This window comes from Apteryx rowi, unplaced genomic scaffold (assembly GCF_003343035.1).
Source record: "Apteryx rowi isolate R43461 unplaced genomic scaffold, aptRow1 scaffold_5, whole genome shotgun sequence".
Classification (NCBI taxonomy): Eukaryota; Metazoa; Chordata; class Aves; order Apterygiformes; family Apterygidae; genus Apteryx; species Apteryx rowi.
In genome coordinates this window covers 3,267,373-3,292,344 of record NW_020450760.1, presented here as the reverse complement: position 1 = coordinate 3,292,344, position 24,972 = coordinate 3,267,373, and the positions used below count along the sequence as shown (strand labels likewise).

The 24,972-nt window shown below is 35.1% G+C and overlaps 1 protein-coding gene across 12 annotated transcripts in view; it reads left to right on the top strand.

Moving 5' to 3' along the window:
• EML1 (echinoderm microtubule associated protein like 1) overlaps positions 1 to 24,972 on the top strand; it is a 129,301-nt gene that overhangs the window by 93,566 nt on the left and 10,763 nt on the right. For 9 of the 12 annotated variants that reach the window (XM_026079295.1, XM_026079300.1, XM_026079299.1 and 6 more), the window contains 12 exons: positions 1,243 to 1,269; positions 3,408 to 3,638; positions 4,456 to 4,585; positions 8,678 to 8,827; positions 10,772 to 10,841; positions 12,705 to 12,815; positions 15,166 to 15,261; positions 15,799 to 15,933; positions 17,423 to 17,522; positions 19,693 to 19,847; positions 21,081 to 21,206; positions 21,469 to 21,600. In XM_026079295.1, the coding sequence (XP_025935080.1) occupies positions 1,243 to 1,269; positions 3,408 to 3,638; positions 4,456 to 4,585; positions 8,678 to 8,827; positions 10,772 to 10,841; positions 12,705 to 12,815; positions 15,166 to 15,261; positions 15,799 to 15,933; positions 17,423 to 17,522; positions 19,693 to 19,847; positions 21,081 to 21,206; positions 21,469 to 21,600 (1,463 nt within the window). The remainder of the gene's footprint in view (positions 1 to 1,242; positions 1,270 to 3,407; positions 3,639 to 4,455; positions 4,586 to 8,677; positions 8,828 to 10,771; positions 10,842 to 12,704; positions 12,816 to 15,165; positions 15,262 to 15,798; positions 15,934 to 17,422; positions 17,523 to 19,692; positions 19,848 to 21,080; positions 21,207 to 21,468; positions 21,601 to 24,972) is intronic. The other 3 variants (XM_026079296.1, XM_026079306.1, XM_026079307.1) reach the window with 3 other exon arrangements.

Below are 24,972 nucleotides of genomic sequence, written 5' to 3'. Positions count from 1 at the left end.
GCAACTGGTGGCATATTTTTTTAAAAAGTTGGTCAGTTTGCTCTAGTTTTTATGGGGCCAATGGGTTTATTTTACAGTGAGGATTCTTTGAAAGAAGACAAAGAAGAAAAGGCTGTGTTTTCCCACCCCAAATTTATCTTCCTTTCACAGCAATATTAATGTTTTTGATAATTAAAACCTATGTGAAGTTCCAGCTGTGACACTATCATGTTAAATTAGTCATAAAAGGGAGCAAGAAAATACTATTAAAGAATTCTACATTTGTCCCAATGATCAAATTTGTCAAATTACAAATAAAAAAAAGATGTTTTGTAACTATGGTTTTGGAAATCTATCTTTAATTTGAAAGTTATTGCATTTTTTCCTGCTTGTGTCACTGTAACAAGATTTCAAAAGCCAAATTGCAGATACAAGTGAAAGTAGAATTTGGCCTTGTCACTAGAGCTGTACAAACTTTTAAACAATCTCAATGAAGATATGAAGCTGATTAGTATACATAACAGCTTATGTTCTGCAAAACCAAAAATAACTAAAATAAAAGCTTTCTGATTACAGAATAAGGGACTGAGTATATATGGAGGGTAAAAAAACCTGTCAATACATCAGATTTATCAGAGTCTTTTTATATGTGGTTCTGTAACAGTAATCATACATTAAACTGAAAAGGTAGAAAACCTCTATTTCTTGGGTCAGCATCCATTTGTTGGATCAGCATCCAACAAAGCTCCTAAGCCATACTTAGAAGAAAGAAAACTGATTCACACAGCATATACTTCTGTTGTGCAACATTTCTTCTTACCTGTGCTTACAAGGTGCAAGGGATTTGGAATAATTATTGTTCTGGCATTTTCCAGTAGATAAAGATCAGTAGTTAAACATATGTGACACTACTTTTACCATTCTCATCCAGACAAGATTCTCACTGAAATTAATGATTATTTCTAAGAAAGGTATACTTGATATTCTTAATACTTATTTTTAGCATGTAGATGCATAATAAAGCCTAAATTAATATTTTAACAATAAAAGAACTAAACATTTAGAGCCACTAGCTGGAGGAATAGAGTTTTGACTGTAATTACCCAACCTACTGAATGGAGTATGGCTGAGTGTTTTGTCAAGTAACAGGTTAGCCTCCAGCAGAATACGACCGGACCGCCCGTAGAGCAGGTATTTAGTGAGCCTGTTGTACTCAAACACATCTTTATCTAGCCCTTCTGTCTCTGTCTCTGTAATCACAAGGGAAGCGCCGGGTGACACACTGCAAAGGTAGGCTTCACTTCCAAAACCTCATAGCTCTCGAAGCAAAACTAGTGCTAGTATGATAAAAGCTGTACAAATAAACAGCTATTTTATAACTTCTACATGCATTTTACAATGTTAAACCTTTTCTATTTCTTTTGAATAAAGCAAAAAGTATTACACCATCTATTGTACCATCTACTGAATTATAACCCTCAGCTGCACTTTAATAATGGGTTATAATTTAGATGCATGTGGACTTTCTCAGAGGAGTTTGAATTAGAACAAAATATGTTGAGAGAGCTATATGGCAACACCTGGATGTTCACTGTGCTTGAAATGGTGTTCTGCACTTCTGCTGAAATTCGTACAGAATCTGCCCCTTTGGCTGTTTTGCTGTTAGCTTAACATACGTTTATAGGCGCCTTGATTTTTTTCCCTTGCTTTTTCATACTGAGTAGACTGTAGAGTTTTCTGAATGTTGAGTAAGCAGACCTAGCATAAAACTAATTTCTCTGTGCTTTTTGCTCAATGTTATAATACAGAGTTACACTTGATAAAACATATCCTACTGGTTTCTAAAGCTGTAGCTAAGTTGTAGTGTAAATATGCACATTTTTGATGCATGTTTATATCTGTGATATAATCACAGATTTGTCTTGCTTTTAGAGATAGCTTATTCCTAACAGTTTTTCCACTAATCAGCGTCTTTCAGCTTTGCAACAAATCTTAAGATTTCACAAAGAAAGTATGTTTGTTTTCAAGACAAAGTATTTGAAAGAGTCTCTACCTCTGTGTATTTGATTTTATGCCTGCAATCAGTAGTGGTCTCCTTTGCAGATCCTACAAGGGTTCATGCATCTTATTTCAGTTCGGTAACTATACGTTTTTACTGATATTTTCAGCAACAATTTCAATTTTACAAAATTGCAGGTGTAAAAGATACATTTGTTTAAAAATTTCACCATCAGTCTTTCTTTGTAGTTTCTGCTGACTGTCTGTCTTTGTATCTATATATCTTCACCTAGAGAACTTTACTGTCTTAAAATATTGGTTATGGAAAACAAATGAAAAGGGATGTGGATTGGTTATGTAGCTAACATGCTGTATTATTAGCATCAATCATTACAGATGAAATTAATATTACCAAAACTTAGACATACACACTTAGACATTTCTGTTCCTGGCCTAGTCATCCTAAGTTCCTCTTTATAGTTAGCAGAGAGAAGACTCGATTGAAGACTCGATTTATATACTTTGTTTTTGAACATCTGAACAACATGTGATGAATCCCTCCAAAAGTGTCTGTTACTCCCTACTGACCCTAAAAAGGAGCTTTGAGTGACTCGGTCAAATGTGGATACTTCCATTGTAGATGTCTAAATTCAAGTTTTATGAGTCCCGTGATATGTTTCAGGTGATGAAAGCAATTCAGTGAATTAAACTTTCCATCCATGCCTTTAGTAAACACAGTTAGGAGTTGTCACTGCTGAAAATATATTAATTTCTGGCATACCAATATTAGTAGTATTGGCATGTATTTCAAGCTCATTAAATAGATACTGCATGCTTGTACAAATAGGGATTTAATGCTCTATTATTATACAAGGAAAAAACCTCTATAGCTTATTTTCTAGTACAGATCTATCAGAGCAGACTTTTAAAAACCAGTTCCAGTATTCTGGCAGTTTTAGCAGGCATCTTAAACTCCAACCATCTGTCTCCATTATTGTTCTGTGCTTATTTTTATTTTTTTATGTTAAATTTCCTTTTTTTTTTTCATTTTATGCATGAATTCTGTAAATTAAGGGTATTCTTAGAGCCCTAGCTGTAACTTTACTGTGACAGATCAACTAGATACCTTTCCCAAATGAATTAGTATAAAGGCAAAATACACATATTTATGTAGTACAACATAGCTATGATATTTATTTGTTCAGCCAATATTTTTAATTTAGTTAATCAGGATCTGTAATGTGTGCTTATTTTCCAATTCAAATAGAGCCTTAGTTTTCAAATTAAAAAAATAATGGTATGTTTGTAATGATACTTAGCAATTCATAGCATAATTTTAACAGACCTAAATCGTATAAGTTTTTTTTATTTACATGATTTTGTTACTTCTGCCCTCCCATTTCCTCTGTGCCCGCAATTATTCTGTCTAGTAACTCTACAGATGTCACTGACTCCAAAACTGCTTGATTCGCATGAGAACAAGGCTGAATCCCTTGATCTGCCGATGGAGCAGCAGGAGCCAGCACATTCTGAATGTGGACAAACTTCACCAGAAGTTCACAGGACACCCTCTCTGGCCTTGCCAGTTCCCAAAAGTCCTAGTCAGACCTTCATGGCATTTCCCACATCACCTAGTTTTATAAGCCCCGTGAAGTCCCCAAGTCAGTATTTCCAGATCTGTTATTAATCCCTGCTTCTCTTCCTCAAACATATTTCTTAAAAGCCCAACACGTTATTTTTAGTATTTTCTCCTAGAAATGTTTACTTCTGTGAGCCAGCTCAGTTTTTGTAGCTTCTCTGCTGTATGTCATTTTCCTTTCTATAATGTGCTGTCAATGTTGTCATTCCTTTCTCAATGTTTAGTAATTCTTAAACACTTACTTTTTTTGCATGTACATCAGCATGATTCCTTTTACTAATTGTTTATGTTCCTTATTCTGGATGTATCGCTAACATTATGTATCAAGTGTAAAGTGTATCTTTACACTGAGATGCAAAGAATGCAACTGAGTGTCGAAAAATACTTTAGATGCTGATGCTCCAATGTAAATATTGATTTTAAAAAATAAAATAATTTTAAGTGGCATTTCTGCGTTAATTGTAATCTTTGATGTTTTCCCCTTCACTTTTAGTGTTTAAAAAGATGTTAATGCAAAATTATTTTTTAACAAAAAATAATAGTTTTGATCTCAGTCCTTTCAGTTTTGTAGTTCTTAATGATATTATTTAGTTCTAATTCAGCTGTTCAAAATATTTAGAGGAAAAAGGGACTTGGTGTGTTTAAAAAAAAGTCTGATTAATGTCTGTGATTATTTTAAAAAAAAAGCAAAGCTGCATAATTTATCATGTAAATTTGAGACTGCATGTCATTTTGTAATTATAACCCACCAAACTGTTAAGTGGGAAGGGACGGGGAAGCACTGGAGTTCTCCCCTGATGTTTTTCTGTGTAACGCTAAACATTTCTGACCTTTTGTAGAGGAAGGATACGTAAAAATGTTTCTTCGTGGACGTCCTGTTACCATGTACATGCCCAAAGAGCAAGTGGAATCTTACAATTTGGAAGCAAAAGTAGAACTACCAGCCAAGAGGCTTAAACTGGAATGGGTGTATCCTTGCTGTGATGGGGAACTACTGGAAATAATCGTGTCTTACTGATTTGTTTTAAATAATTTTTAGAGCTGGAATGTAGCAAAACTAGGATTTTTTAATAAAGTTCATTTCCTTAGTGAAGTATTACATCATGTTCCATTCAAATATGTGTTTGTCTTGAGGCTGCTGTATTTTGTGGAATATGGGATAGCAGCTTAAGGAAGATTTTGCTTAAATGTTGCCTGAAGGTTAAGTTTGAAATATGCTAATTAGCTCAAGATCAAACTAGGCGTATCGTAAGAATGTACTGAGCTGAGATTATTAATTATAGTATGCATAACACAAGTTCCTGTCTTTTACTGATTCTCATCAGTAATTTATCATTTTAAACTGTATTTTATAAAATGTGCACCATTGTCCTTTAGAGGATACTATAATCAACTTTAATACTTGGATAACACCAGTATCAAATAGCACTTTGCAACTGTTAGATGCTTAGCAATGTAATTCTTAATAGATATCATATATAAAACAGTGCTTGCATTTAGATTTTAAACTGTGCTTAAACACCATCAATACCAAACAACTGAATTTTCTACTGCCTTCTGTATATATGAATGAACATACATATAGAATTCTAACATTAAAGTGTTTCATCACATATAGAAGTTTTTTCATTTCAATTTTAAATATAATAAGGAGATTTATTCTTTATTGAAAAAAGTAATGACAGACTTCATTTTTGTATAATCTTAGCATGTGTGATGGAAGAGTCAAGATAAAACAAACACAAAAAGATTTGAATCTGTTTGCAATATCCACTATCTCTAGACAGATGAAGTCTTCCAAAGGATTTCTATTTTAAGAAAAGACTTTTTTTGGTCCCAAACAGTGCAAATAGGAAGCTGCTTTGTCTTCATATAAAAGAAGACAAACTGCAAATAGTCTTTTGCTAAGTTTTATAAATAGAACTACTTGTGGTTTCAGAATCAAGAATTTTAGAATCAAGTTTCCAAAGGATTAATGACAGATTTACTACCCATTTTTATTATTCCTATTGCAGCAGAGCCTGTGAGCTCTATCCCACTCTGCTGGAACTGGAGATAATAAATACAGAAGTGACTGAAGATGAATTAAAAACAGAAATTAACTAAATGGCACAAATTAATAAAACGGTTGAGATTAAAGTGATAAATATTGCTTGCAGCATTCTACTGTATAATCACTGTCCAAGTTCTTCAGCACATCACAACAAAATTGAGTGATGTCTTTTCAGATTTCTGTGAGGGGCCCCTTGCTTGTATTAGAATGATATGGGAGAAAGTGTGAGGATGCTTGCTAAAACAAAAAACTAAACAAACAGAAAAGGTAGTCATTAGCAGTGTGTAGGGGGAAGCTGAAGTTAACATTCTAGACTATTATAAGAAATATTAATTAAAGTAGGTCATGATTTCCCTATCAGTAGTTTCTCGCTTAAGCTTTTTTAACTGACTTATAGATTTGCCAAGCAAAATAGTATTTTGAGTGTGAATGTTCATATGTCCTCTCAGGTGTTTGTGTGTGTACACCCAGTAGAATCTTATATATAAATCTTTTCCACCAGTAAAAAGGTATGAATGAATAAAATGTTCAAACTAACCCTAAATGGTTACTGAAGAGGAGACATATAGTTCCAAAAAAACCCCCTGTGTTCAGATTTTATTTTCTTTGTAGTCAAGCCGAATCATGATATCCATGTTTAAAAGTTACACCAATGACTAGATATTTACAGTGTTAAAAAAAACAACGCCCAGTTTACAGACTAGAATGATAAGAAGAAAAGCTGGAGGCAGTAGTGCAAGGTCATTTAAGGAAAAAGACAAAAACAGCAAAAAAGTGACTGATATTGCAGGCACTTGGTTCAGCTAAGCTGGAGAAGCTGAGCTGTTTGCTAGGAGGAGAACAGCACCGGAGTAGGAGAAAAGAGCTTTGTAGTGGACAAAATCAGCCTGACTGTGGGATTGCAAGCAGAAATGCCTTGTAGTGTAAGAACGGGCATAGAGAAACAAGGTGTTGGAGGCGAGATGGACAAACGGAAACGGCAAAGCAGACCATGACAAGAAAGAGAAGTGAGAAAATCAAGTATTTGTAGAATGGCATACATGAAACCTAACGGGGATTTGCAGTCATGTTGGCAGATACCAGGGTAAGGTGCAAGAGCTTCAGAGTGCATCAGATATATTCAGACACGAAGAAACAGAAATGTTGAATGGTGGAGGTGTGAGGCAGAGATCAAGCAAAGCTGGTGGCCTGAGGGAGAAGTCAGCACTGTGCCTTGTCGGGGAGGGAGTGGAGATCTGCAGAGCTCTGCCTGCCGCTGGCTCATCTGGCAAGCAGCAGGTCTGAAACGAAGGCAGGAGGCCAACGGAGAGGAAGGGGCAAGGTAACCGTCACTGAAGTGCCAACTCATCAAGGAACAGGTGAAGCCACCAAATCGGGCATGGGAAACTGTGAGGGGAAGGAGAGATCAACCCCAGGTGTTTAAATCTGAGAAGACTGATTGAGAGATACTAAGTATTTGACAACAGAAATCATAGGAATGGTTGGGTGCAGCATTGCATTGATCCAAAAGGGAAGGAGGGGAAAGAAAGCTTTTCTCTAAAGAATATGTTTTCCATTTAACAGCTATCTTTATGCACAGAGACATGAAGGTGTATATAATGCGTTATTTTTTTTTAACCCTTTTTTAAACTTTTAAATCCAAACTTAAACAGCTAGTTCATTAGAAAATTACCTTTATATTATTGAACTAAGGTAATTGTGGTGTTGGCTTCAATTGGTAATAGCATCTGGCCTTATAGAGAAAAATAAATTTGATGAAATAAAGCATTGTCCTGCAACTAAAGTAGTAACTCTTATCTTTACAGACAGATTAGAAATTCTTTGTAGATTATCTGCAATTATAAGGCATTTATGATTTTCATTTCCTTAAATTTGAATATCTAAAACTTGAAGAAACTTTAGCAGAAATATTAAATTTTAGGAGTCTAAAAGCTGGATTTTTGCCTGCACCTTTTGATGGATGGTACGCAGCATTGCAAATGAACGACTACCTCCACTGGGTTTATTTAAAAAAATCAGCAAGCTGGTATTTAAATTCATATTTTAGAAGTAAGATGACTTTTAGCCTTATTTCTTGGATCATGTTAACGTGGGTATTTTAGTTTGACTGTGTTATCTTTAACCATAGAGAATACATAGAGAGCACAAATCTCTCTTAAATATCTTATAATTGGGGTTTTAGTACATACACATATATTTGTTGCAGCCAGTTTCTCCATATTGACTGAATTAGAATGCTGTTCCATTTTGCCAAGATTCAGCTAATACTGCTCCTCTCTGTTCCCATAAAAAGGGGAAGCCAGAATAGTTGCAATCCCTAATGACTCTTCACAAGAATAAAACTACATAATTTGGCTGAATTAACATTCAGTCTAAATAAGATTATTTCTGGATTAATTCCAGTTATTTCACTGGATTAATTTTAGATTAGTGTTAATATGACTAGCATCAGAATCTGGGCCACTGCCTTTTAAATACTACAAAAATAAATCGAAATGTATGATGTAACCCTTCTACAGTTTTATGTCCATCTGGTTGGTAATGACCAGAATAATGAAATCAATCATCCAGAACAATGGATAATACAGTCAGTCCTAATATAAGGCAGGGAGATGTACTGAATAACTTATTAGTATTTGTATCAAGTCCAAATTTTTATTTTAATTAGAGTCAACCAATGTAAATAGTAAATACACATGGGGGTGTTGCCTTTGTCTGGTTTTTATAAAATTCCAGAGAATAGTAAAGGGGTAGTATGTCAAAATCCTGCCACTGTCTCCATTACCATTTATCTTCTGTATGCTATATAGAAGATTGTGAAATGCTTTACCTGTTTTTACTGTATGAAAGTAAGGAATTTTTGAGGGCTTTCAAGTGGTATAGCTGTGCTCAAAACAAGAGATGCCAGGTATCAGGAAATACCAGTGGCAGAAAAGCATTTTGTGTTTGCTTATTTTTAACATGCTTAGTTTTTAGGTAATGTTACTGTACCTTGACAAACATGCTAGCTATGGATATAGGGGTCGGGACTGTCGCAGTAACCTGTATCTTCTTCCAACGGGTGAAACTGTATATTTCATTGCATCGGTAGTTGTGTTATTCAATGTTGAAGAACAGCTTCAGAGACATTACACCGGTCATAACGATGATGTGAAGTGGTAAGTCTCCTAATACAATTATATTTTTTTCTCATGAAATAGTATCTGCGAGTTCATCTTTTGTGCTTTTTTATATATAGTTTTGAAAAGAGAATCCTAATGATTTAACCTGTAAGTCTTGCATAGGTTGGGTGCCAACGCCTGACAACCAGTTTGCACAGTTGAATGAAGGTGTGATTGTAGTCATGGAAAGAATGTCCATTATGGTTCTAATCTAGTCAGCACAAGACGCAACTACTGTCAGGATGTGATGGCACAGGCTTTTAAGATACCCAGCTATCCATCCAAAGGGAGCCTGAGTTTGCTTGCAAAACCTGCCTTGAAGTCTCTGCTGCTGTATGTGCTGTGCTACTTACTTTACAGCTAGTAAATGAGCAGATCTGCTGTTTTAAATAGGATTGAATTATTCATCTTCATCTAGGTCAGGGTGCCAAATATAGGTCCTTCAGGCTAGATCTAACCAAAACAGTTTTAATCTCATCTGCAGTCTTCCTGGAAGTCTTCAGGCATGTCTACATCATGGCAGATACCCTGCAAGTTAGTCCAGAGCGGTCTGGTTTGTTCATACAGCCTAATGTCATGCAGACATGCCAGCTTGGGCTTCAGAGTGATTAGCTGTGTTCAGGCTTAGAGGATGGTAGGTGTCAGGAAATATCAGTAGCAGTAAATTGCAATATAAATAAACATATGGTTTATCTTGACAGTATCTGTCTACTTGTTGAGCGTAGCTTAAACAAGCACCAGGATTATCTGATGGGCCCTAATGCATAGAATGAGTTTGACATCCCTTCTTTAGATTAAGCATTATGAAACACCTGTTGTCCATGAAAGCCAGAAATAGAACTGATAATCAAATCTGGTTGCACTGTGAGCATGTTTCATTAAATCAAATTATTCATAAAATCTAGTTGTTTTACAGGGAGATGTTAACTTGGACCTGTTTTATCTCATTTCTTTCTTTCAAATTTTCTGACTCTGTAGACATTTCAAAGCATTCAGGTTTATTAGAAGGAGCATACAGTTTTGCATTATAAAGCTAAATGAATTATTGCCACTGTTCCTTTTGCACAGCACTTTGCTTCTAGAACTGTATGAAAAATAGTTATCATGAAAAAAGAATAGATAAAATTTAGGACAAATGTAGACTATATTCCAGGCATTACTTAAATACAAATTTGAGATTGTTTTTTCTTAGAAGTATTAGTTATTGTTGATCACAGTTTAATAAATCTCAATTTTGATTCTGGGAAATGTAATTTCTGTACCCTAGTTCTTACGTACTAAAGAATTTTTTTACCTTTTAAAAAATATTAGGGAGAAGTTGATGGACATTTTTATTAAGCTCAGACTTTAATAACTGCCTTCCTGCTCTGGAAAAATACCATCGATTGGAATCGTCTTGCCTGATTGCAGGTGTCTAACTTAGCTCGATATCTAAGTTCCTATAAGAGTCCCGGAATATCTGGTCAGTACAGTCAGTAGAGTCTAGAGAACAATTTGTCTTATGTTTGAGTAGATGTGTATGTTTGGTCTGGAGGATTGTTGGCTGGACTACATGGGCTATACTGACCAGATCTGTACCCACTCTGATGGGAGATATCTGAAGTTAGATAATTAGTTCAAACTGTAAACTCCTTATATATTGCAATCATCTAAATCTAGATGAGGCGAATCCCAACATAAGTAACACTGCTGCTGGTTTGGATACATGTTTGAGGTATTAGGGCTTAAGCAAATCACTGCTTTGTTTGTAAGGGAATAGTTTGTTGAATAAGAGAGCATGAAAATTGTTTTGTCAGTTCTGTTTATAGGTGTATAAAATATTTACATGTCTGTTATGTGTTTTATGACTATAGGCTACTTATTACAGGCTCAAGCAAAAGCATAATGGAAAATATAATCAGTGGCTTGAAGTTTGACCTTTTCCCGTTTTTTCTTTTCTAGCCTAGCTGTCCATCCTGATAGGATCACTATAGCAACAGGTCAAGTTGCAGGTACATCCAAAGATGGAAAAGTGAGTGACCCCTTTGCTGACATATTCTTGTGAAATACAACAAATTATATGTTGCCAAGAAGATGCATACTTTTCATATTGCAGTTAAAGTGGTCTTAAATGCTAGGAATGAGCACAAACAAAATTTCACTTGAGAATACATATGCACCATATCAAAGTTAGCCAATGCCATTATCAAGATCATTCAGTCATTTCTTGTTCTGTTACTTACATAGACCCAAGGTAGTTTTGGACTTGGTCTCCCAAAGAGGGAAGGAAGGATGACACTAGAGGGAAAACCTGAGAGGGAGGGGAGATGTGGGGAAAGAAAAAGGAGGAGAAGTAGAGGAGATTTAATTGGACAATAACAAGTTCATTTCTGACCACAGCTACCAAAACCAAAGTACAAATAAGAATGGCTTAGGGTTATTTGCTGAAAAAGAAATCCTTTCCTATTCTTGCCATTGTAAAGCCTGGTTGTAGGGTAGGAATTTAGTCAGACAGAAGAAGATTGTCCTTGCACCAAAGAGCTAAGACAAGTGAGAAGGAATAGATAGAAGAAGAGGGAAGAAAAGTCTGAGGAAGAAGTTGCTCAGTTGATTCTATGGCCAAGCTATTGCAAAACTTTTGGTAGATGTCATCAAAGAAGAATTATTAGGAAGGGTTAAAAAAAGGATTATCAATATGCTAACTAGTTGTAAATGAAGAAAACAATCTCAGTCACACATTACAAGGTTTATGTAAAGATAACTTAGTTGAGTAACATAAACTCAATTGTAAATTTTATTGCGTGTTTGAGAAATCTCTGGGCTTTATTCTTTTAACTTTGTAAGTACAATTACTTACCATTATATTTATGAAATAAGATATAAGGGTTTGATACCTATGCTTGAGGAGAAAGTGGTATATAATCTTATATAAAAGCCGTTTCTATACCTGAGGTACTGGGGTGGTTTTGATTTAAGGGCAATTTCCCTACTTATGATCAATGAGAGAGAAAGACTGATGGCTGTTGCTTTCTTTCAGATATTGTAATAAACCTTTTATTAGTTTCATTTGAAAGGACAGGGAAAAAGGAAATATGTCCTTTACTGTTTTCCTGCAAAGGTTGAACATACAGTTTTAAATTCCTAACTGCTTTCATATAAAACTTAATCAACATGTACTTACAGGGATTGCCCTCTAGTGGATTTGAGAAGCATTTCTGTCTTCAAGTTGAACCACTGTGTGGGGTTCTCTGTGTGTTACAGAAGTCAGGGATTGGCAGGAAAAAAGGGGAACCACATAAATTTCATAGGAAAATGCTCTGGGCTATGTATGTATACCTTGAGTATGTATACCCTGAGTATACGTACCTTGAGTTTTATGTTAAAAAAAAAAAAAAAAGCTGGTTCTGACTAGGCTTGTAAAGAAGAATCTGAAGATACAATCTCTCCATGCTCATTTTTATGATTTTGAAATTAGTTACACTTTAGAAATTCTTAATCTTCTTTATGTACTTGCCCTTTGACATTGACCAGAATTATCTTGTTTGCTATGGTTTAAACAGATAATCCTGGACTAACCCTAGGTCCCACATCACAAGGTTAGCAACAATTTTCACTTAATGAAACATGTCTCAGTACCCATTAACTTCACTGAATTAACAACTGTCAGTGAGACTTGAAATGCTGTACACTCTGAATATTCAGTCCCAGATATTGGTCCTAAGCAGAATTCTCATTTGTAGCATATCTGTGCTTAAACAGCCATTCTAGGGAAGTTCTGATAACTTTCATGCCTTAAATTGAGTTAAAATGTTTCTTGGATGCATTCTCATTTTTTTAATCTTGATATTTTTTATCACCATTGTTTCAGCTGTTATTTCTGTGTCTATTTTTGTAGCAATTGCCACCACATGTACGTGTCTGGGATTCTGTTACTCTGAATACACTGCATGTCATTGGAATGGGGTTTTTTGACCGAGCTGTCACTTGCATTGCTTTTTCTAAATCTGTAAGTAAATGAATAGTCATACATATTAAGAATGTGCACTGAACAGGTCTTTGAAGTCTTTCAAATTTAGCTTTCTTGAACAAACTTTCTCTTTTCCTTAGCTTCCAAGGCATGCTTTCTGGGCACAGTCTCTCTCAGCTTCCTCTTTAGAGGAGGAAAGCTTGAAGTTCAATTGTTTCAGACCATTTATATCATTATTAAAGCTAGCAATATCTCAAGAGTCTCAGAGGTCTGTCTTATGCATACCATAAACTGCAATTAATTTTTTCAGGGACAGACACTTGCAAAGGTACTTGTGTTCCAGAAATTTCAGTATCTTTACTTTTTGCCTTTAATCTTCTCATTACATTTGTCCCTTAAAAAAAGAAAAAAAGAGTTGTTCCATTTCTGCAGCTATTTTTTTTTCTATGCATTGTGTGTTTAAAAATGGCCTTTTGTGATGGGATATACCCCTGATTTGGGATTTAGAAAATGGGGCTCATATAGCACTAGCAAAAAGTTTTGCCTGAAAGCTGCGAAAGGCATATGGATAAAGGATTGTTGAGAATCAGGATCCTCTACTGTTAGCCTTCTGTCAGCACCCTTCAAACTCTGGTCTATCAAGGAGGTAAAAAAGAAGACACGGAAGGCATTCAAGTCCCATATAGAAACGTGAGTTTATAATCTGACTCACAGAAGCCTAGAAGCCCTCAGTACAGGACAGAATATATAAGTCCTCGATGCTTTGTGATGATTTACACCAGTCATCAGAAAAGCATTTTCAAAAAGGAGAGGACTAAATTGTGTGTTTCACAGGCAAAACTTACTTCAGTGAAAGTTTCCACAAACATCTGGAATATCAAGCAAATACTCTGTAAATATCTCCCTAGATGAGGAATGGCGTACTTAATAATGGAGGAATGCTACCGACAGGTGCCATGAGAAAGCAGAAGTGTTTAATGCGTTTGCTTTACGCTGTGATTTCACAGTCATAGCTTAGCCCATTTTGAGCATTACTTGCCATCCCATCACAGTGCTGCTTATCTCTTTTTAAACAGCCCCCTCTTCAGGCTACTTATTCCTGTCTCTGTCCCATCTCCTGAGTTGTGTGGAAAATGGTATTTTTGTAGCTGCACCCAGGAAGTTTATTAGGGACCTGATCCATCAGGAAAGCAGCCAATCTACCTTATTTATAAACAAAATGAAGCAGGATTGGTTTGGCTCTTTTTTTCCAAATGGATCCATTCCCCAAACATGCTCATGCTATGATAGCCCAAACTTTCGTGCTTGCCCAGCTCAAGAGGCAGCAACAAACACTTGGCGGTGCTATGGGTGTCAGGAAAAGGACTGTTTGTATCAGCATTGGTGCCAAAGGATTGCTTGTGTAACCACGGTCTCATTCTGCATCTGCAAGGTCATCTGCAGTCGCAGCTAACATAGTCAATGCCAGGAATAATGGGGTAAAAAACGTATTCAAATGGCTTGAAAAGCAATTAGACATTACTTGATGGTTTGTTTCACTGTAGCCACAAAGCTAGGAATTAACTCAAATCATTTGAGAAAAACAGTCTGAAAATTACCTTCCAGATACCTGCTACTTGGAAAAAGATCTAGTTGTTATACAGGAATGACCATATTTTGGATATTTGAACAGGTGCATCACCAGTAAGACCTGTGATGTCAATCTGCTCCCTCAGTTCAGGTAGAATCTCTGTTGGAGAACCTCATTCAGTCTCTGGATTCACACTTCAGAAAAATGGGTATTACCTGGAGAAGGTCTAGTTAATATGATGCAAGAAGAAAGACTGAAGGAGTTAGGGTCACTATGATTAGGAAAGCAAAGAATGATAGAAGATATAACTATAAAAAAAGACATCTATCAGGAGTAAGTTGTTTTCTCATTACTTTCCCTGTTCCCCAATTTTGTTCCATTATTGCTTGATAAAGAATAAATTATTCCCCATGTCCATAGTAGATCCAACAAGAAGTAACTGGTTTAAATTGCAATGAAAGAAATTCAGTTTAATCATCAGGAAAAACTTTCTTAATAGTGTAATGGTGTGTAGATTGCCTTGGGAAGTTATATCACTGAAAGTTTAAAAAGAGATACCTACCTCATTCCTCACAAACTGTGTTTTTCTACAGTTTGTCCTGAAAGAGAACCTCTTCAATATCCCTTTTTTAGCCCTGTTCTTCGATGATCCTATAAAGTGCTCTATTTCATGAAGATCTATGGGATAACTAAAAATATAACAATGAAAACATAAATATGTCCTTTTCACCTCTGCAGAAGTATTTATTTTTAATGGGTATTTATGTGTTTCTAATATTGGCTTACAGATGCATTAATATTTTCCATGTTTTGCTTTAGAATGGAGGAAGTAGCCTGTGCTCAGTGGATGACTCAAATGACCATGTGCTTTCTGTGTGGGACTGGCAGAAAGAAGAAAAGCTGGCAGATGTCAAGGTGTTGCAATAAGATATTTTGTGTACTGCTACTTGCTTGTATGTAGATCTGTATTTCTTGTCATAAAATGTCTATATTTAACTTCTTGTGCCTTTTTAACATTTTCATTTTATAAAAAGGCAAAGAATATGATGAAAGGGATTCTTTCCTCTTACTGTTAAGATTATCCTAATGACTTTTTTGCTGCTGTAGTCATGCTAGAATTTATTAGAAAAGTCTGGAAAGCAATGATAGGAGCATGTACAGAAAAGAAACATCTTAAACTAATCTTGTCTTTCATATGGATCTTCCTCTCCTTATAGGACATATTTTTGAAGGATAACTTTTGATAATAACTTAAAAAATAGAAAATCATTTGACCAGTCTTTTTGCTTCAAAGTATTCTACCGAAATATTCCAGTCTACAATAATAAATGAATGGCTCAGTATTTTTCTTATATCTGGAGTTGATCAGTTCATGTAGCTAGAGAACAATTTTATATTGTTTTTTTCTTTGGATTTTAAATTTTGATGCAATGTTTTTTTTTTCTCTTCAAGTGCTCTAATGAGGCTGTATTTGCTGCAGATTTTCACCCTACTGACACAAATATAATAGTTACTTGTGGAAAATCACACCTTTATTTTTGGACATTAGAAGGGAATTCCCTCATTAAAAAGCAAGGATTATTTGAGGTAAAATAAACTATTTCCTTAATTTTATGTTTATAGGAATGGTACAGTCATGCAGAAATAAGGCTTAGTAATATCTGAATAAATCAAAAAAATGATAATTATTAAACTTGCATTTTTACAAAAATTCAGGTAGCGTTCAGGGCATGGAACAGAGAACTTTTTGATGGCTTGCCACAATCAAGTTTCGAAGTGTAGTTCCCATTCTGTTCCTTACATGCCTTTTTCCATGTTCTTTATACTGGTCTCCAGCAAAAGAAAATTACATTAAGACTCTCTATGCTCACCTCAAGTTAAAAAAATATAGAAAGAAAAATATGCCTTTTTTTTCTTTGTCAGAGGAAAAACTTGCAAAACCCCATCTAATTCAATTAAAAATTATGTGAATATGAATATTCTTTCCTCTTCCTCTGTTCTGCTCAGATACATACACATATGTAATTCAAATACAGATTGAGCTGGATACTATGTGGTAAATATCATTTTCATTTCAAGGTCTTGATTTGGTTTTGTTCTTAAATATAGACTAAGCTTTACAGCAGTTGCCTGTGCAAATGAGAGATGTTTGCGGTGACTGCAGATAACTACCGTAGGGCCTAGTTAACTGTTTGCTTGTGGAGTCATGACTCGCAAGTATAGTCAAAACAACTACTTTGCAATGTCAGCTTATATATTTTGTGTGAAATAAGGATGAGATACTGAGATAATGCATTTAATTTTGTTTCACTTTATTTTTCATTCATTTATATCTTCTAAACAACTAGACAGATTTCTGCCTCTGTTATGGTGCTATTATACCATATGGTTGTTGTAAATGTAAAATTGTGGTGGTCCTAGTTAATAACTGATGCCAGTTAGTTTAAGGGAGAAAGGAAACCATAAAAATTCTTATTCAGCAAACGTTGTAAATAATGTCCTTAGAAGCTACTAGATAGTGAACATATTTGTCCTCTTACACATTTCCCTGTTTTGTTCTTGCTAATATCTTAAATGCAGGGTCTCAAAGCAACATTTCCACTTCTGAACTTAGGATTCAATCAAAAGATGATTTCTTAATTTATACTGCAGCCAAACTCTCTAGTAATAGTTCTCTCCTGGAATCTTTGGAGAAAAAATAATAATGAAGTCTGTTTGCATCTTTGCTCATTTCAAAACGCTTGGAGCCTTTGGGGCTAGGAGGGAGTTGGGGGATTCAGAATATCCCAGGACATTCTTGGTCTTGTGTTAAAAGTTGGCAGGCCTCCTCACTTGCTGGGGGAGTGCAGCTGTAACGTGTGATATTGGGTGTAGTACTGGGACCCCAACCTCAGCTTCTGCATCTTTTGCCCTAGCCTAGATTAACTGTTTAGCCTGCAGGAATGTGGTTAACTCCTTTGTAGACATTTAAGTAATAATAGAACTGTAAAAGACTAAGCTAAATTACTCAAATGCATACAGTTAAAATGAATGGGCTGTGTGTTGCTGTGAGTGTGTATTTTTCATAACCATGCAGAAACAAGAGAAGCCAAAGTTTGTCCTGTGTGTGACCTTTTCTGAAAATGGTGATACTATTACAGGAGACTCAAGCGGAAACATTTTGATTTGGGGAAAAGGTAAGACAAAACTGACGTTAATAGTGAAACCTTATAATAAAAGACTGAATTTTTGCATGATTGTAATCCCATTTTAGGAAGAATAAATTTTGTTTTTCTTGAATTCTTTGCCAAGACCAATCCAGTTCTCTTACCAGCTTTTAAAATAACATATGCCTGACTGCCCTGGCACAAAATACTGTAGAATATGTTTCCTGTGGCCACATGTTAAACCCTAGAGCTACACCAGCAATTATGGCTTTTACTGACTTCAGGAATAGCAGGGAAAATTCATTTCTTTAATCAAGGTGATTGCAAGAAGCACTGTTAGTATAACTGATAATCTCCTATACTCTCCCTCAATATAGCATTTACAAAAATTATACCTATATATTGACAAATATTTTTGAAAAGGGAACAAATAGCTTTAGTTGTTTCCTTAGGAAGTCAAGCTAGAATGTATGAAGATTTAATTGAATTCCTTAGCTTTATTAAAAAGGAATGGATGGACAGGAAAAACTTCTTAAAAAGCCTATTCTATTAAGAAGAGGCTTTGTTTTAGGCACCAGCAGGCAATTCTTGCTGGAAGACAATAGTAACCACATCCTAAGCATTTACTTACGGTGTGAGATGCCATGCATAGGAATAATGAGCCTCCCCTAATGGAGGCCCTTTAGTAAAGGGAGAGGGATATGGATGACAATTGCTTCTTACTTACTCGGTGCCTTCTCTGAGGATGTTGGAGATAAAGGATATAAAACTGGGGAAGCAACATGGTGACTCATTTACCAAGTTGGACCTTACTGAGCTGCTTTTGTAAACTTCTTTCGTCTGAGGACTGCTAGCCGGTTTTCTGTTTTCCGTACTGATCAATTGGTGCATTGAGGTAGCGCTGAGGAAAGGGGTGGATGTGGTATTTGTAACTCCTTTATTTCTCTTTTTCCTTTCCTATGATATTTTAAAGCAAGACATTTGCTCACTTTCCCTTCTAAATGGAGTTAAGGGTCTAATTTAGAAACTGCACAGTCCCATCTCCTCCCTCTTCTTCTTGGTCATTTTTCTGGGCCGCTGACAGACAGGGGAGGTAGTGGCAGCTGCTGACATGGCAGGATCAGTGCAGCGTTCAGAGGCCGGTTTGCCTTCACACCAAGAGCCTGACTGATTTCTCCCTTGACTGCAAGCACTGTCTTCTGCCCTTTTTCCTAGGAAAGGAAGTGAAGTCCTTGTATGTTGCAAGATCTCCTTGCCACTGTCAGTTCTTCTGGGATGGACACAGATGTTCTATGTTTTTCTGTCTTAATAGGGCATATTTGACTAAGTTTTCACTGCTTCTAAGGCAGTGCTCTATGTTCAAGCAAGGGCTGCTTCCACATGTTCAGAATACCCTTAGCAAAATCTTCTCTTTATGTGATGCAATAGTAACTAACACATATCCATAGTTAAAGCAAATGTGCTTTATAAAGGAAAAAGCAGTTCTTGTCTCCTAACGTATGTCAGCCTAGCACTTGTACTAAACATGAAGTTAGCCAGGCTTTGATGCAAGGTGCATGTTTCAGTAATAGAATCCCTAATAATTTTTTCTTTATACTTCATAATCATAATGATTCTCAAATTAGACATATTTAATCTAATGTAGTTGGTGTAAAGGTCTTTTGAGACTAAGGAGGTACTTGCAGAAACCAGCTTCATCCTTGTGAGGTTCTCCCTAGCCTCCTGCCTTATCAATAAAGAAATGCAGGCCCTTGCAGAGAGTGATTCAGTGTCTTCTGCCAGGGCATCATAGACCCCTGTTTAGGCAGATATCAGTACAAGTTTGGTGTTTGAAGGATCTGGAATATCTTTGGATAATCACAAGTGATTGGGTTATTCTTTCTTTGTTGATAAGGCGTGTATTCCTGCTTCAGTTCAAATGTGATGTCAAGCAGTTTAGCTTAAACCTCCATGAACTAGACTAAGTGAATGTATATTTTTTCTTTTTTTTGTGTTGAAGGGTAATAAGTTTTTAAGATGTACTAATGCAGTCCCTTCTGTGGAACTGAGCATTTCAGTGCAATGATCAATACCTGCCCTCATCGTTGTTAGATATAACCCTTGACAGGTAGAGAAATAAAAACAGATAAATAAAGCAAAGGAAAAAATGAGCGAGTAAGCTAAATATTTCAGTAGTAATATCTTTTCTCCATATATCCAGGTACAAATAGAATAAGCCATGCAGTTCAAGGAGCTCATGAAGGTGGAATATTTGCGCTTTGTATGCTACGAGATGGCACACTAGTATCGGGAGGTGGAAAAGATCGAAAACTAATATCTTGGAATGGAAATTACCAAAAACTTCACAAAACAGAGGTGATATCACCTATCTTTAAATTTACTCTGTACTCAGAGTGAGATTTTAGCTGTCTTCTGAGCTGACATTCTTAAATCTTTTTTTTTTCTTATAGAAAATACATTCTGTGAGAAAGAAAATCAATGCTAAAATGTAATACCTTTTGAGTGATCAGGTCATTTCTGTGATAGGCTATTCATTAAATAATATTTTATATTTAAGATCTATTTGGATTGGAAAACATATCTTCTAAAGATATTTTTATTATTTCTTCCTTTTTTGAAATTGATAATGTTAGATCATTTTTTACTTCAGATACTACAATATTAAATATTATTGCAATATTTGAATTATTTTGTACTTTTCTATTTCCAAAATGATACTGTTTTTTTAATCACTTACTTTTTTTCCCATATATTTTTCTGTTAGTGGTGGGGTTTTTTATTTAAAAAATAAATTCCTAAAATCAGTTCAGTTGCTGTATAGGAGCTTGAATTTTAAAGCAGAATTTGTTTGGACAGGATTATATGATGGTTTACCTACTGGATGAAAGAGTATAATCAGTGTAAAACTCTGGGGAAGGGTTTCAACTCAATTGTCTATTATGAAACATTCCAAATATATTTGCAACTGGAATGGCATGTTATTTTCAGTAATTTGTTTTTTAACACAGCACAAGATACATGCTTGTTGTGCTGATTCTAACCATGGCCTCTGAAGATGGTTATTTTCTTTTTCATTTATTTGTTCCTACAATGGTTTTGCTCGTTCTTTTAAATTTCACATCTTCCGCTGAGCTTTAAGTTGGAGATTTGCACCGAGTCTTCCAGAAACTGGGTGTCAATTAAAGGAGCATAACGTGCAGGAAAGCACTAGTGATATAAAGCCTGACACTACCTCTGAGTAGAAATACTTAATCTGATATCAAGGTTGTAATTAAAATATGATTGAGTTAATGCAGCATGAAGAAACTGTCTTTTCTGCTTGTTGAAATACTTCATTTATCTGTACATATGTAATGTTCCATAGATAAGGATATTTTCTCTTGTAGTGTTATAAAGACAGTTACTAAGCTGACACAAGTTGTTATAAACTTTTCAAAGTCATGAATACATATTCATGTATTTTATATCATCTCTGTACAATTTCTATTAAAATGCACTTGTTACGCCATATGTCTTTAAAAAATACTAACACCAGACAAGTCATTTTCTAGTCTGACTTATCTATCTGTTTATGTGTTATGAACACAGATTCCAGAGAAGTTTGGTCCAATAAGAACAGTAGCAGAGGGAAAAGGTGATGTTGTATTAATAGGAACCACTAGAAACTTTGTTCTACAGGGCACGCTGTCAGGAGATTTTTTTCCAATTACCCAGGTAAATTGCTGCCTTACATGACTGTTTCTAATTAGTGTAGGAGCAGTAAAAGTATTGCCCAAAGTTAAGCATCATAAATGTGAATCTATTAAATTTATCATTACAGTACTTTTGGCAATAAATAACATGATAAATATGCATCTATCCAAGGCAATGTATTTGTAATGCTTTAATATATAGTTTCCTCATTTTAATCCTGTTTAAATGTGTTTACTTTTGATGCTGCTGTCCACCCTGTCAAGAAACATTTCTGTTCACGTAGGGTCACACTGATGAGCTTTGGGGACTTGCAGTCCATTCCTCTAAACCTCAGTTCTTCACTTGTGGACATGACAAACACATTACCCTCTGGGATGCTACCACTCATCATCCTATCTGGAACAAGATTATAGAGGTATAAATTCTACTCTTTTTTTAGAAGTTCTCAATTTATTTGCCTTTTTGTTGTTTTTTGTTATTGTTGTTGTTAAGATTATTGATTTGAAGTATCTTGAAGTATAACTTGAGGGAGAAAAAATAAGTGAGAGTCTTGAGACTTGTCTTTCTGAAAATGGACATAACGCTTAAAAACAAAACTATGGAGCAAAACAAGAATTTTAAGGCCTAGGTTGTATGGATCTATGTGTTGTATCAAAAAGATAGATACAGTGCTGTTGGCATTTTTTTAAATAAAACTTGGATGTATTTGTCAATTAAAAGTAGTTCTGATGAAGATTACTACTACTATCCTGAGCATGATAGTCAGGCTTCAGAAATGAAAAGGATTTTTTGCTAACACTTTTAGCCTGTTTTTTTTTTTTATTTTTTTGCCCTGGAACTGATCAGGATTTTTTAATAGATTCTGTTCACAAATAAAGGAATGGGGTTTCAGTTTTTCACTTCCTATCCCTGGTATGAACTGAGTATTTAGGTACTGAAGGAGTAGATAGTAGAGGCTCAGTTTTATCCTTGTACTTAGGCCATTCGGTTGAGCATTTGCAAACTCTTACAATACTGACTTGGTGATAACATCATTAGTCTTTGATTATTACAAGCATCACTAGAAAATTATTTTTAAAGTACTTCTTTTTTTTTTGTCTCATGCAACTGGTCACCTTTCTAAATAGCTACCTACAAGAAGACATTGGCTCATCTCCTAGAGACAGCAATGAAGCTTTTGTCTCTTTACTTTGAGATGCCACTATTGCATTTTTCAAACAGTCTTATTTTTATATCTTGTTGTAGGTGCGTGACTCATTCTGTGCTTTTCTGGAGGTGCACATAGGTATCAGAATAATTCAGGTCACCTCTCAGTCTTCCCTATCTGCCCCTTTGTCCACTGGAAAAGTTCAAAAATTACTTCAGAAGAAAACCTAGCAACCTGGTGTAGATGTACATACATACATACATATATATACACACACACACCTATATATATATATGTATATACACACACATATATCAGCTACTCACATCTACAGATCAATATAGCCCTCAAACTCTAGCCAGGAGTTTTCTTACGGATGAACCAACTAGCAATTTTTATAGTATAGCATACTATATGCTAGTGTGTAGTCTAGTATAGTATGGAGAAGAATGCATACTGGCTTTTCTGAACCTGCAAAAAACATTTTCAAAATAACTACTAAACTACATTTTCCTATTTCCTGATCATTTTAAACTTTAGTATATGTTAATATGTCTTAGATTTAAAAATAAGCTTTTTCCCTTCAGTCCTTAGGGATACTGTAGTTGTGCCTTAGTAGAATGGTCAAATCTTGAGACACACCAAAATCTTAATACACTGAAAATCTATTGAACTGTTTCCAAGATGCCAAATATAAGACAAAATAAATACCAGCTTAATCTAAGAGCTTCAGTGATAAAACATTATTAAAAAAAACACAAACAGTAATCAATAATAAAACCAATTTTCCAGGATCTGCCTTGGCAGACTCTCTAAGAAAATATAGAACCTCTGCCTGCCCTTGCTTTGAATGACAGAAATAGCAGTGTATTGTATTGCACTGTATGGAATATGAAGAATTAGATCATTGCTTTAAGAGCAATTCAGAGTGACTCGAACAATGATGGAAATTAGAAACCTTTACATATACCTTTCTGTTTTTTATCATGGTTTTGTGGGGAGATTTAAATTGATTATTTAGAAATGGTACACAACTGGCTTTGTGTAGGTCTTTTATAAATATCTTGAAGTGGAAAGTAAAACCATTGGTGCCACTTTTTATGTTTTTTGGATAAATTTCTTTTTTGTCTGCAATCTTTCAATTGCATGTATTAATGTGATCCTTCACTCTGTTCAGTGTAAAGGTATGTTTTTGTATTCGTGCATATGCTTTCAAAAAGCCTGGAGAATAAAAAGTTGGTATTTCAGATATATTTCTCATTACAGGAATAATATCCTGAGAACAGCCTATATTCATGAAGAGAATTGCAAAATTTGGCAAAATCTCTCTTTTTGGGGGGGGGGGTCCTGAGAGCATTTGCTCTCCTGCTGTCTGAGTATACAGCATTGATAGCGAGGCATCATTAATGGAGATAATTACAGTATGGGGAAAACAAACAAATTTATTAGCAAGATAAGCTACTTTCTCAAAAATGAAGTTATTTATTTTTAATCAATTATCATCAGCTCAAAAAAGGGCGAAGTTTGCACTTATCCCTGCTCTCCTCTGAAAAACAGAACTGGAGCTTAGATGATTGCGAGTTACAGTGAGTTTCAATTGTTAATATTTAGCTTGGCTACGCAGACATAAAATGCTCTCTGAGAAACTGTTTCTGAAATGTTTAAGAACCTCCTGTGTTTATCCTGATTCTTTTGAAATGATTGGCAACAGCAGTAGGTCTATTAAACCAGACTTAGATTTTGTTTTTTCCCCTCCGAGTACTCACTGCTTCATTAAGACAAGATTTCTATTACTGATCTTGACAATAATCTCCTTATTAACCACTTGAAATGTGTGAGACTATATTTTATAAGTCACTGACTGCTTATCTAAAGTAAATGAATAATTTCATGTGAACCTGTTTCTGTCACAAAGATCTATGTAAGATCTTTTTAATGTAGTTATCAGTACAAGTTGTTGCTCAGAATGCATTCACTGCTTGAATATTTTATGCAAGAGAATATTTTAGCGTTTAGTAGTTGTATAAAGTTATACTTTGAAAAATTAGCAAATTTCCCTTTCTGGACTTTTCTAGTAGTTCGAACGTGTCTATACAAGTCTCAGAGGTTAATGATTCTGTGAAACTTATTTGAAGTTAGTAACTTCTTTGAAATTAATAATTTGTTTAAAATTAAGGAGAATGCCCCTTATACCTAGCCACTAGGGCAGATAATTACAAATTGATAAAAATTTAAACAAGTTTACTAAAATGGCTACAATATGCTAAGTGTTTTAGAATACAGAAAAGCAAGATAGCATAGGCATTTTTGTGAGCTATATTACTTGATTTTTTGCTTACGTTTTAAAACTACTTTTCAGCCTGTATCAGAAAAAAATAAGTTATTTACTTTGGGACTTTCTCCTATGACCTGCACGGTTCTGGAGCTCATTCTTTGTAGCTGTAACACATTAGAAATAAAATGCCCCCCCCCCTTTTTTTTTTTTTGCATGCTTTTAAATGGCAAGAAAAACACTGTAATTCTACATATAATATACCACTGATTTTTTGCAAAAGTGAATGTAAATGTTTCCATATTGCAAATCAAAATAAGAAACCCAGTTCATGCCCTTAATCTCCCACTAAGCTGCAACTGGCAGGT